Source organism: Diplodia seriata (genome assembly GCF_021436955.1).
Source record: "Diplodia seriata strain FDS-637 chromosome Unknown scaffold_11, whole genome shotgun sequence".
NCBI lineage: Eukaryota > Fungi > Ascomycota > Dothideomycetes > Botryosphaeriales > Botryosphaeriaceae > Diplodia > Diplodia seriata.
Genome location: NW_027117318.1, coordinates 1,215,208 through 1,231,698, shown reverse-complemented (window position 1 = coordinate 1,231,698; position 16,491 = coordinate 1,215,208). Strand labels below are relative to the sequence as shown.

At 58.0% G+C, this 16,491-nt stretch overlaps 6 protein-coding genes across 6 annotated transcripts; 1 reads left to right on the top strand and 5 right to left on the bottom strand.

Annotated features, from left to right (window-relative positions):
* Window positions 1-207: 207 nt before the first annotated feature.
* Window positions 208-1,402, bottom strand: tfg3 (transcription factor TFIIF complex subunit Tfg3; the record flags this gene model as incomplete). The annotated part of the gene is made up of 4 exons (XM_066781471.1): window positions 208-563; window positions 642-793; window positions 1,226-1,266; window positions 1,394-1,402. The coding sequence occupies 4 exons, from the start codon at window positions 1,400-1,402 to the stop codon at window positions 208-210; spliced, it is 558 nt and encodes a 185-aa protein (XP_066628473.1).
* A 1,438-nt stretch (window positions 1,403-2,840) lies between these two features.
* On the bottom strand, window positions 2,841-3,461 carry sbp1 (Ran GTPase binding protein Sbp1; the record flags this gene model as incomplete). The annotated part of the gene is made up of 2 exons (XM_066781470.1): window positions 2,841-3,113; window positions 3,171-3,461. The coding sequence occupies 2 exons, from the start codon at window positions 3,459-3,461 to the stop codon at window positions 2,841-2,843; spliced, it is 564 nt and encodes a 187-aa protein (XP_066628472.1).
* Window positions 3,462-4,171: 710 nt separating this feature from the next.
* On the bottom strand, window positions 4,172-6,472 carry SLS55_010078 (uncharacterized protein; the record flags this gene model as incomplete). The annotated part of the gene is made up of 1 exon (XM_066781469.1): window positions 4,172-6,472. The coding sequence occupies one exon, from the start codon at window positions 6,470-6,472 to the stop codon at window positions 4,172-4,174; it is 2,301 nt and encodes a 766-aa protein (XP_066628471.1).
* Window positions 6,473-7,306: 834 nt separating this feature from the next.
* omh4 (O-glycoside alpha-1,2-mannosyltransferase 4) lies at window positions 7,307-8,369 on the bottom strand (the record flags this gene model as incomplete). The annotated part of the gene is made up of 4 exons (XM_066781468.1): window positions 7,307-7,648; window positions 7,700-8,120; window positions 8,263-8,269; window positions 8,363-8,369. 4 exons carry the CDS (start codon window positions 8,367-8,369, stop codon window positions 7,307-7,309), a joined length of 777 nt encoding a protein of 258 aa, XP_066628470.1.
* Window positions 8,370-10,308: 1,939 nt separating this feature from the next.
* Window positions 10,309-10,844, top strand: SLS55_010076 (uncharacterized protein; the record flags this gene model as incomplete). Its single annotated transcript, XM_066781467.1, has 2 exons — window positions 10,309-10,315; window positions 10,351-10,844. The coding sequence occupies 2 exons, from the start codon at window positions 10,309-10,311 to the stop codon at window positions 10,842-10,844; spliced, it is 501 nt and encodes a 166-aa protein (XP_066628469.1).
* A 671-nt stretch (window positions 10,845-11,515) lies between these two features.
* Window positions 11,516-14,385, bottom strand: FZO1 (mitofusin; the record flags this gene model as incomplete). The annotated part of the gene is made up of 2 exons (XM_066781466.1): window positions 11,516-11,877; window positions 11,934-14,385. The coding sequence occupies 2 exons, from the start codon at window positions 14,383-14,385 to the stop codon at window positions 11,516-11,518; spliced, it is 2,814 nt and encodes a 937-aa protein (XP_066628468.1).
* Window positions 14,386-16,491: the final 2,106 nt, after the last annotated feature.

Sequence of the window (16,491 nt, the reverse complement as noted above, 5' to 3'; positions counted from 1 at the left end):
TCGACGTGGAACTCGCCATCTGACGAGTGCTTTGGTTAGTGTTGCTTGTCCTCGCGGGCAATTGACGTTTGACTTACTCTCTACGTCGTTCTTCGTGTATGTGTCTGATGACTTGTTGTCGTGGACCATCTGGACGACCTGGAGGAGGTCGTCTTCGCCGAGGCGCTGGAGGCCATCCGCCAGCTTCTCCATGTCGACCTGTTGATTTCAACCGCGGTTAGATATCTTCCACAGGATCCGCACAATGACGGCCTTGGTGAGGGCTTTGACGAAACCTACAGCCTTGTCCTTCTTCTTCTTGGAGTTGGCGCTGGGGAGCGCACTTCTGCTCCTGGCGCCGTTCTCCTCGCCGGGAATGGGGCCGGATTCCTTCAGGAGCTGGAGGAGCTCGGGCTTGGGGTTCTTGAACGTGATCGTGTGCTTCGCCTCGTAGCGCTCCGTCTGGAAGTTCAAGTCGTGGTCGATTGTATGATCGGCGCCCTTGCCAGCTGCAGACAGGATGATCTGCATCTCGAACTCACCCCAGCCCTCCTCTTCGATGCGGAACGGAGGCTTCTTGACAGCTGTGAAAGAAAAGGTATTTCTCAGTAGATCCGTCTTTGCCTAATCTTGGATGTGAGCACAGAAGCATGGGGACTCACTCTGAGTAGCCCTCTTCTCGAACGACGGGTGGAGACGGTACGTCGCCTTCTCGAACGGCGTCGCGGGCACCTCCTCGCCGTTCTCGTTCAACATCCAGATTTCAATGCTCCACGCGCGCATCGGGAAGCCCTCCATCTGCTGCGGCTTGTCCCTGCAAAGAAGCAACCAGTGTCAGCAAAAAGCCCTACCAACCTCGTTCTAGAGCCAGTCACATCAGAACCCCCTGCCTCATCATGCCCTCCGGCTCCGCGTCATCTCAAGTTGTGGGTTTGGTCTCTGTGCGCATACTCGTGTGCTCGGTGGCTTCGGGTGGGCAACACGAACGAAGCGCGTGTGCGCAAAGCTGCCGAACAGCCACGGGTAGCTGCCACAGATGGCGATGGTAGCCCATCCCAATGTCTCTGAAACCCTCACAAGTGCACACTGCGAGACGACATCCGAAGCGACACGGCCCAGAAACGTCACGGTAGCGGTAGGAGACAGATGGCGGCTGCTCGAGAGGCGGAGGCGGAGGCGGAGGCGGAGGGCTGGCTGGGACGAAAGCTCCGCCGTGACCGGGTGACAACACGCATGGGAGACTTACGTGATGTGCTGCTCGGTCACGAACTTGATCTGGCGTTTAACCTGCGCATCTCGAATCAGCTGGTCTGCATCTCATCTGTGCCGCAGGCCCTCCTTCCCCTCCCTGTGTAGCGGACGGGAAGCTCGAGTGCGGAGTTGGCAAGCCATCTGCGTAGAATATGTCACTTACCTCCGGCATGGTTGCTATGGTTCAGGACGGGAAAGCTTGGTGGCTGGTCGGGGTTGTGTTTGTGGAAGCTCTCGTTGTTCCGAGGTCTTCCTTGCTGGATTTTTGCGGCGCGGTTGCAGTGGCCAGCCGAAGGGTGTGAATGCGCTCGGGGAGATGCGCGGGTGGAGGAAGGTCGGTGAGGGAAAGTGTCCGAGGCGCGGGCGGGTGGTGAGGGTGGTCGGCGGGTGGAGAGGTGTGCCTTGGTCGCGCCGGAGCAAGCCAACGACGCGCGAAAACGGGCTATGTACGCGCGTGGGTGAGGTGGACGTGGATCGACAACGCGCTGCGGCAACCGCTGGATCGAGGGCGGAGCAAACAGGTGGCTTGAAGTAGAGCGCACCGTGCTTGGGGCAGCAGAAGCGGAGGTTGCAGCAGGCGCGCAGGATCGCGTTCAAAAGCAATGCGCCAGGTCTCGTGGTGGGGTATGGTTGCGCGCTCACAGCGGGCGACGGGTGAGCAGCAGCAGCGAGCCCTCACACCCGACACGCACAAAAAGCCGATCCCTTGGAAGCACGCGCCGGCACAAGGCTTCACGGGCCAGCAGATCACTAGGCACGGACAAGCCATGGCACGCACGCAAGCGCTGCATCCAGCCCTCTTTCACCACGGTTTGCGCATCATGCCCATCAACTCAACCCTTCCAGCCGCCTAGGCCAAATGCCCCTGCAGCTTGCCAGCCGCTTGGGGACGGCTGCACAGTTTCACAGGACCAGGCATCGCCCTTTGTCCAATCTCGTATCTTGGCTCTACTGGTGGTTTACTACATAGAATCTATCTACCTTCCCCAATGCGCGCGCGCTTGGCCCTGCCATACCAACTTCCCTTTCCCTTTCCAGCAACGAATGTTATTAAAGTCATGATCGCCAGTTCCGTCGCGCGCAATGAGTACTCAGGCTTGGGGCTGTGGTGAAAACGGGCTGGGGAAAGGCTTGGGGGACGGGGGGCGTTGATGCTGATGATGATGATGAGGAGGGGGATGATCCAGCCTGAGGCTACTGCTGCCCGGAGCCGCCATGTGGTCGTAATGGGTGCGTGATGATTTTGAATGGGGTACTATTGGGGCATTATCGGAGTTCGTGAATATGTGCACTTTGTCCTCCTGCGACATCTACTCGGTGAAGAGCGCCTCGTTCTCCTGCTGTGCCTTGATGAAGGCCTCCTTGAAAAGGTTGGCGTCTGGAATCTTGGTTAGCTCGGGGCCCCACTCTCAGAGCCTGCGCTTGCACTTACTCTCGCCGTTGGCGAAGCGGATCGCGAGCGTCTGAGCCTCGGGCTCGCCTTCGCTGACGTCCGCCGCGGCGTTCCAGACCCAGCTGCGGTCGCTGCCGACGTTGGGCGACAGCTTCATGTCGGGGACGACTGCGTACCCGTGTTAGCCACCACTCGGCACTCCCCCAGCCCCGCAGAATCACATACCGTAGTGGTTGGCGCAGACCTTGAGCGTCTTGTCACGTCTCATGACCAGGCGAGTCTTGCCGTTCTCCTTGTGCTTGAGCAGGCGGACGTCGCCGGTGCCACGCTCCTTCCACTCCCTCGACTCGCGGTCGAACTTGAAGAGCTTGGCGCGCATCTTGAAGACCTGCTCCTCCAGCTCCTCGTTGGTCTTAGTCTCGACCTTCTCCGTCAGGTGCACGACGGGCTTGAACTCGACGTCGGGCTCGTGGTTCTCGGGCTCCTCCTCCTGCTCAGGCGGTCAGCTCTTTGTGCGCGCGGGCGACGTCGCGGACGGGCGACTTACCTCATCGGCCTTCTTGGCCTTGGAGGAACCGGACGGCTCGTCGGTGGCATCCTCCTCCTCCTTCTTCTCCTTCTTGGGGCCGCCGCCGAACATGGAGAAGACGGCAGAGGTGGTGGCAGACGCAGCGTTGGCGACCTTGTCGGTGACGCCAGCGCCCTCGGCGGCCTTGTCGTCCTTGGACTCGGTGGCGCCGGTCGTCACCTTCTCAGTCTCGTCCTTTGCGAGCTGCGGCTCAAGGCCAGCCTTCGCCTCCTCGGCGGGGTCGAGCTTGGTGGCAGACGGCTCAGCCATTTTGAGTGGTGGTCAGATGAAGTGCTGTTGGTGGATGCGCGATCGCGAAAAGTCAATGATGGCGTGGTTGCGGCGAGCTCGAAGGTGGACAGGCTGCGGCGCAAAGCGTTGTAATGTGTGAGAAGTGGTGGTTTGCAAGATGAGGGCCCCTCGTTAGCCAGCCAGCAAAACATTGCCTTGGCACGCTTGCCCGCGTTCCACGTGACTTGCGATAAGATTGGACGACTCATGCCCGAGGCGCGTGCGAGGGTGGGCCTTTTTTCTGCCTTGCGCGCATCTCTCGGTCCTGTGATGCAATCATCATGAGCGCCTGCCCGCCCGCGGGAGCGCGGTGCTGCAGCCTACCGCCCTACCCGGGGTCAAGATGGACCCTTGTCAGCACGCACAGCACTAGTCAACCTTGAGCTCCCAGCCGGCCAGTATTGGCAACATTTCGAGAACAATACACATTGTAAGTCATGACTATCTTTCCGAGTCCCATGGTCCTACCCGTCCCTCGAGCTGCCTGAAAAGTATTGAGAAGTAATGAATCACCCAGTCTGGCAACATCATCTCCCGTCATTTCACGCCCTATGAGCAACTCCAGCTAAGAGTCCTTTTCGTGAAACCCTCCAGCGCCGAATTGAAAGAAATCACCCAATGATCGTACGAATACTCCATATCCGATGCGCCCGTGCAAACCCACCCACCACAGCGCCGCAAGCACTCATCTACGGCTTGAGCTTCTTTCCACACGGTCTTTCCTTGTGCTTCTGCTCCTGTTTATCCTGCGGCTTCTTCAATCCCAGCCTGCGGGCAATCCTGTTGGCATTCCGGCGGGCCCGATTGACAGGCTTCTCAAGATGAAGCTGCTTAGCGGCACCTATAATGTCATTGGTCACGCTCTTCTGCTTCTCGCGGAGCCTGTTGCTGGCCGCGAGCGTCTGATTGAACAACTGGAGCGCTTTCTGCGCACTTGAATCGGCCGAATGCAGAAGGACATCGGTTATGTTCTTGCTAGTGCCCCCGAAGCCCTGGAGCTGCTTGAATAGGGCCAAGGAAGTGTTCTTCGCGTTTGATTGCGCAATGGCGAAGTCCGTCTTCACCAGATCAGTCCAGCGGGACATCTTGAGCCAAGGGGAACCGAAATCGACCGTGAAGCTTTGTGGCTTTATCCTTGGTCTAGACTCGGTGCAGACCGTGACGTTGAGAATGCCATAGGCATCCTTGGGCTCAACGCTCACAGCGTGAACGCCTTCCACCAGTTGCTCGGTCGTGAAAGGCACGCCATCCGAGCCGCGCTGGACGCGGATGACGATCTTCGGGACTCTCCACGTGGAGGCCAAACTCTTCGGCGGCGTTAAGACGAAGTGCCGGTCGCCGACAATTCGCAGTTTGAAGTCTCCAGAGTCATTTGCTCTAGGTGAGAACGGGTGTTCGACTACGCTGACTGACTTGGTAGTAGCGTCGTTGGACACTGCTTTATCGGAGCCAGACGTGGCAGCTGAAGCTGCTGTTGCATTGGGGTCGAGCTCGCGTTGTATTACCGAGACGTCTGTCTTTGCACCGGTGAAAGCTTGAAGAGCCGAATTCAGTGCGGCGGCCTGTTCAGCCTTCTGAACGGCGTTGTTCTGAACCGCTCCTGGGAAGGTTACGCCTCCGAGTAGCATTGCGGCAATTGAACTGATGAGCAGCCCAACGATAAGAAGAGCCCACCGTGGTTGGGCCCGCACAGTATTGCAGGCATGATCCGCAGATCCCTTGAGCCATGCCTTCATTCCATCCTTCTTCTTCTTCTCTTCAGTCTCATCTTCCCTATCGCTCTTCTCACCATCGGAACCCACGCCAATGCATGCAAGGTGACGATTGAGCTGAGTGTTATCAAGGTTAAGGAAATTGTTCAGATCGATGGGTACAACACCGATCTCTTCTTCGCCTGACTTCAGGCAGATCTGCAGGGACTTGCTGTTCGGAGAGAAACTGTAATACCCGCCGACAGGGCTCGAAAGAGAAACGCTAATGATCGGGACACCCCTATCAGCCATGATGGCACGCAGCTTCATCAGGCTCTCGTCCTCCAAGCGAATGAGGTCCATCGGCTGGTTGCACATGATGACCAAGTTCGGAAGAGCAGTGGGAACGCTATCTGCGAGCATGTCTGAGCTTTGGCCATCCTGGTTGAAGATCTCCTTGAGCAAGAAATCGCCGCCAACGTCAGAAGACATGCGAATGCCTGGAGTGCATGTCTTGGAAGACCGGGACTCAGGCCGCCCAACCTTGAGAGCTGCAACCAACTTGTCCGTTATCAAATCCTCAGGACTCTTTGTGTCGTTGGACATGGAAGGCGGAAAGCCAGCGAATATGACCCGGAAGGGACCGGACCAGTCCCAGTCCAAGGTTTCCTTTGCGATCGAATACTTGAGCTCATCCATGGATACTCCAGTCACACCCGTCCACTGCGAATCAAAGGAACGGACGATAGGCTGGATGATGTGGACAGCATCCTTGTCAACAACCTCGACGGGCTTCTCGGAGATTGTGGAGGCTTCTGGGGTACGAATATCAGGCCGGGTGGTTATTCCAGAGTCAGAGGGCTGAAAGACCGGCTCGGGCAGCTCATGTTCATCGTCAGATGTCGGCTCTTCCTCGTCGCCGTTGACACTGCGGGTCTCCTCCAGATTCGAGTTGACCAAGGCAAAGCTCCCCGACGAGACTGTCTCGGCGCCGTCGTCGTCGGAAGGGACGAGGACACCGGAAGAGTCCATGAAATCGTACGAGTCCTCGTGTGCCGCCATTTTGTCTTTCGCAAACTCGACCGAGTCGGTTGTGTTGGCAAAGTGGAGGGGCGCGTGGCGGTTCCGCTTTGTGCTTTGTGAGGCGGCTTGCCGGGGAGGGGGCTTGTAGCTCGCAACTCGGTCGTTTGCCGTGAGGTTCTCGGGCGAGATGTCGTGGGTGAGCGGTGGCGAAGGCGGCGTCGCGTCTGACTGCGGTGAGTAGGTGCTATCTTCTGTGCGTGGCAGGCGGAGGTCCATGTTGGGCAGGAAGGCGGCAGGCGAGGGGAGAGCTCCCGAGGCCACGACGGTTGAGCAGCGAATGACGACAGACGGTGCTGCAAGCCCCTGGGCGAGGATAGACGCTTAAAGAACGCAAAGGAAATTAAGAAACAGCGCGGGGTGCGAAGGGTCTTGTGCAAACGAGGAAGCCAGCTTACTGTGAGGGAAGTGACCCGTGGTCTGTAGGAAGCAGTTGCCTGAAGCACGTAGGGTCTAGTAGGCCCGGGGCGCACTCGCGGGGGAACGGCTGATCCCGAGCAAGAAAGGAACGGGTGCGTCGCGGGCGGGCGGCAGCGCCTGAAAGGCGAAAGGCGGCGTCCGCTGCGGCGAGGGCAGCCTGAGAGCTTGAGTGGTTTGCAAGTACTGCACGTTGGGTACAGAGTGCCGAAGAGCTAGGTGTCTGGGGATGCAAGGCAACGCGCTGCGCCGTGGTCATGCTCCCGCAGCCTGGCGGGGCTTATCGCTTATCGCTGCCTCCTAACTGATCCGCTCCGACTCGAGTCACATGCACGTCCCTTTGCGTCGTCATCCCGATACCGTACGTAGTAGATTAATTTACACTCTCCATGCTCGACAAGCGGAAAAATCGCACATAAACCAACCCTAGCCCGTGACCGCTTCATGCACTTCGTCTCCTTCGTTGCAACGAGGCCAACAACAAGAACAGCGCTGCGCCCTCCGCTCTGAGCCAACAGACTTGCAGACCCAAACTCTTGCCTGGAAAAGGTATATTATGCCGCAAATAAGAACCCGACATGAACTTGCACTGTGATAACGCCGTGGAATCCTTATCTCCTGCCAGCGGAGCCGTGTCTATGGGCTCGCCCAGCCGCCTGCGACATCCACCCACTCCGCAAGACAGCTGCCCTGCTTGCCTTCAACATCGACAATGTCCGTGTCGCATCTACATCTGCATCCCACGCCGTTCTCCTTTGGCGGATCCGGCGTGGCCCAGTACTCGTCCTCCTCGAATCGCTTCTTCTCGTCCAGCGTCGTCTTCTCGAGGTATGGGATGTGAGGGAGCTGGCGCGCGGGTTTGTTCGCCGGACAGTGCTGGATCGTCGTGTGCCGGTAGCCAAAGTCGCGGAAATAGTGAATGTCGCCGGGGCCAAGCAGAGCACCGGCAGCGAGAGAGTGGATAGGAGCATCTCCCCACTGGAAACAGTTAGCGGACCGCCTGTGTACACTGAAGCAAAGCCAACTTACTCGTTCCGTCCAAAATCCTCCACTGCGGTCCATCGTCTCGAAAAAGTCATTGTACTCCTTGCTTCTGAACCAGTCAAGTCTAGCGATCTCAAAGTTGCTCCAGAAATGACACATGTTGTACGATTCACCCTCCATTGCGTCGGAGTCGATCTCCGGAAGGGCGCCAGGGTCGGTGTTGAGGATCTCTTCCGGAAGAGGCTTCTTGGACTTGGGGTCTTCCTTGGGTGGCTCTTCAGGCTCTTCTTCCTTGGGCTCGGGCTTCTCCACGAACATCTCCCACAGTCCCTTCGATTTCAACTTGTTGTTGCGCTTGTAAGCCGACGCGTAGCGGAAGATGTTGGGCACGGTTTCCCGCAGTTCCTTGACAGCAATGGTAAATCCGTACGTCTTGTTGTTGCGTTCCATGTGGATGAAGGGGTCACTAGCAAAAGTCAGTCTCGCGTGACCACAAGCCGCAATGCAAGGAGCGACGCACTAGGTGATATCGCAGAAGTACTTGATCTCGGGCTCAAGACGCCAGTACCAGGTGTACTTCTGGAGCAGCTCGTGCTTGTAGAAGAAACTGCCAGACTTTGTTAGATAAAGCAAGCCTGGGTCTCTGCTGCAGGGGGGAGCCATACCCGGAGTAGAAACGGCACATGTGGTGGTAGCTCTCCATGCCACCATACATGATAGCCTGGTCGCCCTGCTTCGCAATGCCTTCCTTTGCGACATCCTTATCAACCCAGTCCGGGAAACCCCACATTGAACTGTCGATCTTGCCCCACTCAACCGGAGCACTGGTGTAGTTCAAGATCGTGTCCTTGAAGGTCTGGTTGAAATCGCCATCGTTCAGGAACACATAGGGGTAGTGAAACCACCTGTTGAAGTGTCTCTCGATGGACTTGATTGACTGTATCACGCCGTCCAATTCCTTGTTCCGCGCCAAGACAACGAACGCCGCATTTGCCTTTTCGTGGTCCTCGGGCCTCTTCGGGGGCTCTAAGCAGCCGGGATAGAAGACTTTGTCGTACTTCTCGTTGATTTTCCTGAGGCGACCAACCACGTCAGAGATGGCAACCCACCAGGGGCAATATGTAGAAGAGAACAAACCTGATGGACGGAGGAGCGCCTGCCGGCACCAGCAACTGCCCCGGCGACGAGGGATGCCGCACGAATATGATGATTATTAGGATTATGACGATGGTGGGGAAGAGCACGACAAGACCCAGGGGTATCGAGATGGAGGAGTTGCCTTTGAGGCGTATGCGGCGACGGAGGAAGGCCAGGCGCGGCGATAGCCGGTCAATCTTGGACTCCTCGCCGTCCAGAGGGGCGGCGGGGCGCGCCGTGGGTATGCGCTTCTTGAGGCTCTGTAGGAACGACATGTGTGCGGCGTTTGGAACGAGCGCGGAGCGTCGGGGGCGGAAGTGAAGCTACTGCGGTTGCTGCTGCGGGCTCTTTTCGCCGCTCTCAAGCCCGGCGACGGCTTCGAGCTCGGCGAGCCTGGCGTCCGGGGTCGGGTGCACAATGCAGAGGCCCGGGCCGGCAGGGAGGTCGTGCGAAGCACTGGCGAGTGAGTTGTGGACGGAGTGCTGTCGCGCCGCGTGTGAAGACCCCGGGAGAACGAAACGAGCGGTCAGGGTCTCCAGAGACGAAGCCGCGGCGCACAAAAAAATTGCAGCGCGGCGGATCGCGCGCGGAGCAAGGAGAGGTCGGGGGCGGCGGCCTGGGATCTCGTGGTGGTGTGGCCGGAGAGGTTTTGGCGAGCAGGTTATTGGCGGAGAGGGAGGATTGAGCGCGGCAGGAGGCCAAGAGGAGCACGCCGATAACTAGAACGCTCCTGCTCGACGACAGGGATTCGGGATGCGCAACGCCGGGGGCGCACGAGTCGAGGCGCAGGAGGGTCTCGTCTGGGTGATGCAGCGGCGAGGGTGCAGCACCGAACGCAGGCTGAGTCTGTTTCTTCACGCCGGCGCGCGAGTGGCTGGCAATTGGCAGCTTACGACACCTCGCGGTGATGGCTGCGGCTAAAACGCGTTAGCAGCCCCTTGCCCTTGAAGCGGTTTCGCTGCCGCTCCGCTGCAAGCCTGGGTGCCTGGGTTGCTCTCGCCCTGAGAAAAGTGCCGGTCCTGGCGAAACCGAAAGCTGTCCTATTCTCCGTTCTCGCCCCAGACCCTCGGCGTCCGCGCGCACGGCGCCCAGCCTCTAGCCCACCCGCGCAATCAACCTCGCCGCCAATCCTCGCCCTGCTCCTGTCACCCGCTGCCGCCGCGCTCCCTCCAATTTCCCCTTTGCGCCCTATCGCCACGTGACGCGAACCGGTCCCAGTTTCTGTGAACCTCTGGCGCGTCGCCCCTAAGAATAGTGTCGCGACACGACCTTCGCCCTGCCCTGCGCCGCCCTGCGGTGAAGAAGCGTGCGCTGCTTCAAAGAAACAGCATCAGTCCTGCCGCACGACGCTTGCGGACGGCCGAAAGCAGACACAGCGAAGACCGGATTACGCGTACTCCACCCACCGGCATAACAATGGCGTTCAATCCTAAGAACCTCAGCTATGGTAATTCATCTCCATGAAATCATCACCGTAGTGTCTGTGCCAAGAAAGCATCCGCAGCGTTGACGTGTTCATGCTCAGTCCTGCTTCAGCACGAGCTGACATCCTCTGGCAGACCACAAGGAGCCTGCTTTCCTGCGCCGCATGAAAGGCGACTTGACTGCTGGTCGTGACACTGACCGCCACGAGCGACCCGTCGCCCGGCCTAAGCGCCTGAAGCGGGACGATGAGGAAGACGACGGGCCAACCTATGTGGTTGAAGAGAGCAACGACACGCTCACCAAGGCTGAATATGAGGCCCTCGTCACTGGCACTACCGAAGGGTCGCCGGCTGCCAATGCCGCTTCGGAGACAGCCGAAGGCAAAGACGGGGATGAGACTACTGTGGAGAAAGCCAAACCAAAGCAGCAGCAAGTCGCCTCTGTCGGCGGCGCTTCAAAGAAGCGGAAGGCCGTAAAGATCGGAGGCGATGCAGACGAAGAGGGTGATGAAGGCGGGGCAGCTGAGAAATCAGGAAAAGTGGAGGAGCCGCAAAAGAAAGACACCAAGGCCAAGAAGCCTAAGAAAAAGGCAAAACCCGTCAAGCTTTCTTTTGGCGATGAAGAATAAGATAAGATTTGATTGGGTCTTGGGATACAACGGTGTCAACGAGCCAGGTGACATCTACTTACAAAGTAGCCTTGATGGCATGTAGGCATCGGCCGGCTCGCATTGCTGGCACCTTGCGCGGTTCCCTACTAACATTCAAGTTCGTTATGCAATTGAGAGTGCGGGCAAACCTTGGAAATTCATCCATTGGGCCTTATAAGCACTTTATCGGACTACACGCATTGCTGCACCAAACCTTGAGCGCCTGCTCCAGAGCTGGACCCATATTACAAAAATTCATCACACGTTTAAAGACCACTGCGCTGTATTGTTACCTCAGACATGCTAATGTGTGCCCGTAAGTACGCAGCCCGTGCATCCTTAGTCTTCCTACAATTTAAGGAGGTACTGTGTTTTCTCATTCTGTAAACGTGTGGAGGGTGGTATCTACGCAAAGTGATGGTATATAGACAAGGGAAAAGAAGAGCAGAGGAAGTAAAAGAGAACCTGTAGCGAAGGGAAAGACAGCAACTTCGCCTTGAACACCCGTGCAAATGGCTCGTCTTGCGACGCCAGAATTTTCGTCTCTTTGCTCGTCAATTACCTGCCCTCTGCATGCCGTGTTCTGCAATGCCAAGCCAATGAGAGCCAGGAACTTGAGCAGTCTGAAACTGTTGAACCAACGACCGTGATCATGCCCCATACGCAGCAGCGACGCCAGGAGCGGGACCCTCGAGGTCGACGCGTTCAACGCTGTGCCTAATATCATGGCTCTCGCGGACGAGGTTCCCAAAGTACTTGCGAGCGACCTCAGACTCCTCCTTGAATTTGCTCGTCTTCTCCCTCTTGACCTGCAATTCCTCGACACTGCGCTGAAGGCCGACGCGAAGCTCATCTGCCGGAAGCTTGAGTGCTTTGCGCACCTCTGAGCTGATACGAGAAGCGTTCGCGTGCGTGTAGTCGAGTAGTTCGAGCTGTGCCGAAAGCTTGGTGCTGAGACGGCGTGGGAGAGACTTCGGAATAGACTGCAAGGCGTACGAAACACCAAGACCCACTGCAAAATGTTAGACAACATAGACTTCGAATGGTTTGTTGCTAAGGAGAACTTACCAGCCAGAAGCAGACCAGGAACGATCATCTTACGAAGGCCGTTTGAACCCATGATCCTCATCGCACCCATTGCGCCATCAACCCAGCTCATACCGCCAACAACTCTGCTGCCAACGACGCCAGCAACGGTCACGGCCATACTCGTGCCAGCAAACTTCTCCTGGCGCTCCCAAAGATTGGCCACATCAAAGAAGTCCCATACTTCGACATCAAAATCAACCTGTCTTGCAAGGGCGTCCCTTCTCTTACGGAACATCTTCTCAGGATGGAACGTGAGATGCGACCAGTCGTCACCGAGGTGCAATATGCCTAAGCTGGATATCCTGCGGAAGCCGATCGTCGTTTGTTCCCTGGCGTAGTCCTCGCAGCCGAAGACGCTTTCGGAGATCTCCTGGATCATGGCAGCCTTGATCTCCTCCGCATACTCGAATGCGCTGAACAAGCCAGGGTACACAAGCCCAAGGTCATGTTCAGCGACGCGTGAAATCGTTGTCGTCACCGTGTCTCTCGTGTACTCGTAGACATCTGCGGCGGTCTCTTCGATGGTGTGGTCGGCATCCTCACTAGCTTCGGTTCGGGATCTCTTGGACTGCTCGTACGCTGGCTCCAGCTCCTTTAGTTCGTTGATAACACGGTCCAGCTCGGCTTGCGCCATATCACGGTTGACCGTCGCAAGGTTGTTAAGATCCTCGAGAAGGTTCATGAGGTATGTCTTCGCCGGCGCCAGCTTTGAGCGCGCTCTTTTCTCCAGCACGAAGCGCCTTAGAGCCGATTCCAATTCTTCAAAGTCCCGAATCTTTTCCTTCTCTTTTCCTTTGCCCTTGCCAGTCGATGAGTTGGGGTCGCCGTTGTCATCATTGCCAGGATCTCCGCCGGGAGCTCCGTCACCAGAACCCGAGCCAGACCCACCACTTCCTCCAGTAGTCATCTCCAAAGGAGCGACGGGGATCGCGCGACTGGTGACGAAATGCACAAGCTCCTCAGACTCCTTGAACGTTGCGGGGCTCATCTTGGCAACCTGCTTTAGAATCTGGTCCTGGCAACGCTTCTTGTCCCGAATATTGTCGAAACCATTCACAACCATGAACATGTAGGCCTTTTCTCTCGCTGCGTTGAAGATGAACTCCTTCGCAGACAACGTGAAGTGATTGGCCGCAGACACGACGAACACCACCACATCAATTTCCTCTTGGCGGGCGAAGACTGCAGTCGTCTTCAAGGAATCGGCATTCAGACCAGGAGCGTCGATAAGCGCAATATCCACCACACCATTGTTCAGGAGCGATTCATCTACAGCGCGGATGTCCTTGATGTAGATCTTGCAAGAGGCGTAACGGTCATTCTCCAGAACGATATCCTCGAGCTGCGGGATAGTGTAGACGTCATAGGTTGCCTCATTGTCGCGGTTGTAGACTGACCCAAGCGGAATGGCGTGCACCTCTTCGATGCCACCGTTTTCCCTTGAGTCCAAGACCTCGCAGAAAATGCTGGTACACGGCTGCTGGTCCTCGGGCAAAATTTTCCTACGGAGTAAAGCGTTGCAGAATGTGGATTTGCCGGCGTTGAGATCACCCGTGACCAAGACCTTGCTGGATGTGTCCTCAATGCGCTCGCGTAGAGAGAATAGGTGACGGATGCTCTTGGTTATCTGGCCATCAAGCAACTGGGCAATGGCGCCCTTCTCCAATGAATGAACCAATTCTGTTTGCGACAAAGCACCCATCTTGAGGTCAATCTTCAAGACGGAAAAGTCTTGAGCCAACTGTGGCGTGACCAAGCGCGGTTCCTGTACAGGCTTCTGCGACGCCGCCGAGCTTGCCTCGGCGACCGTCGAGCTGCTCTCTCCAAGCGAGGTGCCGGCGCGCTTAGGAGGCAGAGGCCGATCCGGCACATCCTGCTCTACGCCACGGTGATTGTCCCAGGTCGATTGAGTGTGGTGGACTCCAGGACGCGGTTCCGAATGTCCATTAGTCGGTGCAGGTTCTCCTGAACGCTGGACCTGGGGGTAGTGCGCTGGCCATTGCATGTTCAGCGACTGGAGCTTCTTCAACGTCTCCACGGTCCGGCCAATGGAGCGAGCCAGGGCAGTCCTGTTTTGGTTGTAGTATAGCTGGTGGATGTGGCTGGCAAGAGTGCGCCGCTCGTGCTCGGATGCGGCATTGGACTCGCCGGGCAATAAGGGCGTGTGACTGGGAGTCGGGCGGTCCTCAGTAATGCCAGGATGCCAACCGGAACGCGCGCTGCTGCCGTCAGCAATGCTGCCGCCATAGCCGGAGTCATCGTCGAGCATGGCGGCGAGGCGACTGGCACTCTCAGAGACGGAGCCGGCGCCAACGGTCATGTACGATGGGCGGCGTGATGTGGAAGGCGAGAGGTAGGACTCGGGGTGGCGGCCGCGCGGGTTGCCGGAAGGCGAGGCATAGCCGCTGCCAGAGGGCTTGCTGGGATCCATCACAAACTTAGGGATAGCGTTCGGTCGTGGGTGTGCATGTCGCGAAGCGTTGGATCGCTGCGCGTTGAGGAGGAAGAGTTGTGGCGTGGTAGACAGTCAAAGTTCGATCCAGAAATGCGACCGCGCCAAGCTCCGTCGCTCGGACCACCAGCACGGGCGGATGTCATCACCTGCAGCTCCCACGTCTCCTCCCCCACCCTGCCGCCTGCACAAGCGCTGCATCTCGCGAAAGACGCTCCCCAAGAGAGCTTCGCCGCTCACGACGTTCTGCACACCGGTCTCGACCTTATCGCCACCATGAATGTTTGTCGCCCTCCGCGCACGCCCCCGGCGTCCACCAGGCACTGACCGCGCCATGTAGATCGTAGAATGGGCCTTTGGCAAGCGCATGACGCCGCAGGAGCGGCTGCGCAAGCACCAACGGGCCCTCGAGAAGACGCAGCGCGAGCTCGATCGTGAGCGCGTCAAGCTGGAAAACCAGGAGAAGAAGCTGGTGCAGGACATCAAAAAGAGCGCCAAGAACGGCCAAATGGGCCCTCTGCGCATCCAGGCAAAGGACCTGGTGAGGACAAGAAGGTATGGACTGCCTCGGGCTATGAGGAAAGCAGGGGCACTGCTGACACGGCCTCCCTAGGTATATCCAGAAGTTCTACCAGATGCGCACCCAACTACAGGCCATATCACTGCGGATACAAGTACGTTCAGCAGTGCCATAATCCCTGGACCAAATACTTATCCGCCTCGCAGACGGTCCGCAGCAACGAGCAAATGATGCAGTCCATGAAGGGCGCAACAACTCTGTTAGGCAGCATGAACAGGCAGATGAATCTTCCTGCGCTTCAGAGGATAGCGATGGAGTTCGAAAAGGAGAACGACATCATGGACCAAAGACAGGAGATGATGGACGACGCCATCGACGATGTCACCGGGTTGGAGGACGAGGAGGAAGGCGAAGAGGTCGTGCAGCAGGTCTTGGACGAGATTGGGGTGGACCTAGGACAATCGGTATGTCTCATCGGTGTAGACGGCGATGTTGTTTTGCAGCTGCTAACACCGCATTCAGCTGGGCGAAGCACCAAGCGGTTTACAGAAATCGGGTGTCGCTGAGGGTAAAGTAGCACAGGCTGTCGGCGGAGGTGACCCAGATGACGACGATCTGCAAGCAAGACTGGACAGTCTGCGGCGATGATTTGGAACATAGCGGCGCAGACGCCGCGGTTCCGGCGCCGGGGCCACAGGTACATGCAGCATGCATCGGACCGGACCAAAGTTTTATCCCCGTCGGGATCCCGGATGAGCAGCAAGTGATCAGGCGTTCGGGCGCAGACATGGTTATCCCGGAGGAACCCAGTTGAGGAAAGCGAACTTCCTCCAAGCGACCGCATCAGGTCTCAGCAGCCGAGTCTCATACCCTTTTTGATGTTTATGGATGGTGGGTCGTCTAGGATGCGGGCAGGGCACGCAGGCGTAGACGGGCCTGCGTAGCGGACGGCAGTGCAGCATTTGCAGCCAGAAATAGTAGACACAATTGCGCAACGCGAGCTGCCGCGTATCAGAAGAGTAGCGCCAGGCGTGCGCTGTGCGTGTGGGGCTGTCCGACCACGGCGCGCCGGCCACAAACGCCGTGACGTGCTGCAGCAACGGCGCCGGGCCTGCTGGTCGTGTGCTTGCGCATTCGCACGCTGGACAGACTGCACGCACCCAGGCCTGGCGGCGCGATGGCTGTCAGACTGTCTGGGCGTGCAGTCTTTATGAGGCGCGAATGCACGCGAACAGCGACAGCGCTTTGATTGTGCTTCGCTACGTCATGCAGAGCAACTCCGGCGCTGCCGCTCTCTAGTTAGGTACGGGGTCGCTCTCTCTCGAGCGCGTCGCGCCCAGCTCCACCGGTCCGCCAGGTCCTGCTCCAGACACCTAGCAGCATCTACCCAAGCCCGCCTGGACGTCGCGCGTCGTCATTGATCCGCCCCCGCTCACCCACCTCCTCCTGCCGGCACGCCGCGCCTGCTAGCACTGCCTGCGCGCTCTGCCTCCTGTGCGCATAGTCTGCTTAAATCAGCCCCGCCGCGGATCAGTGGGTCCTCCATATCGAAGCCTTGTGCACTG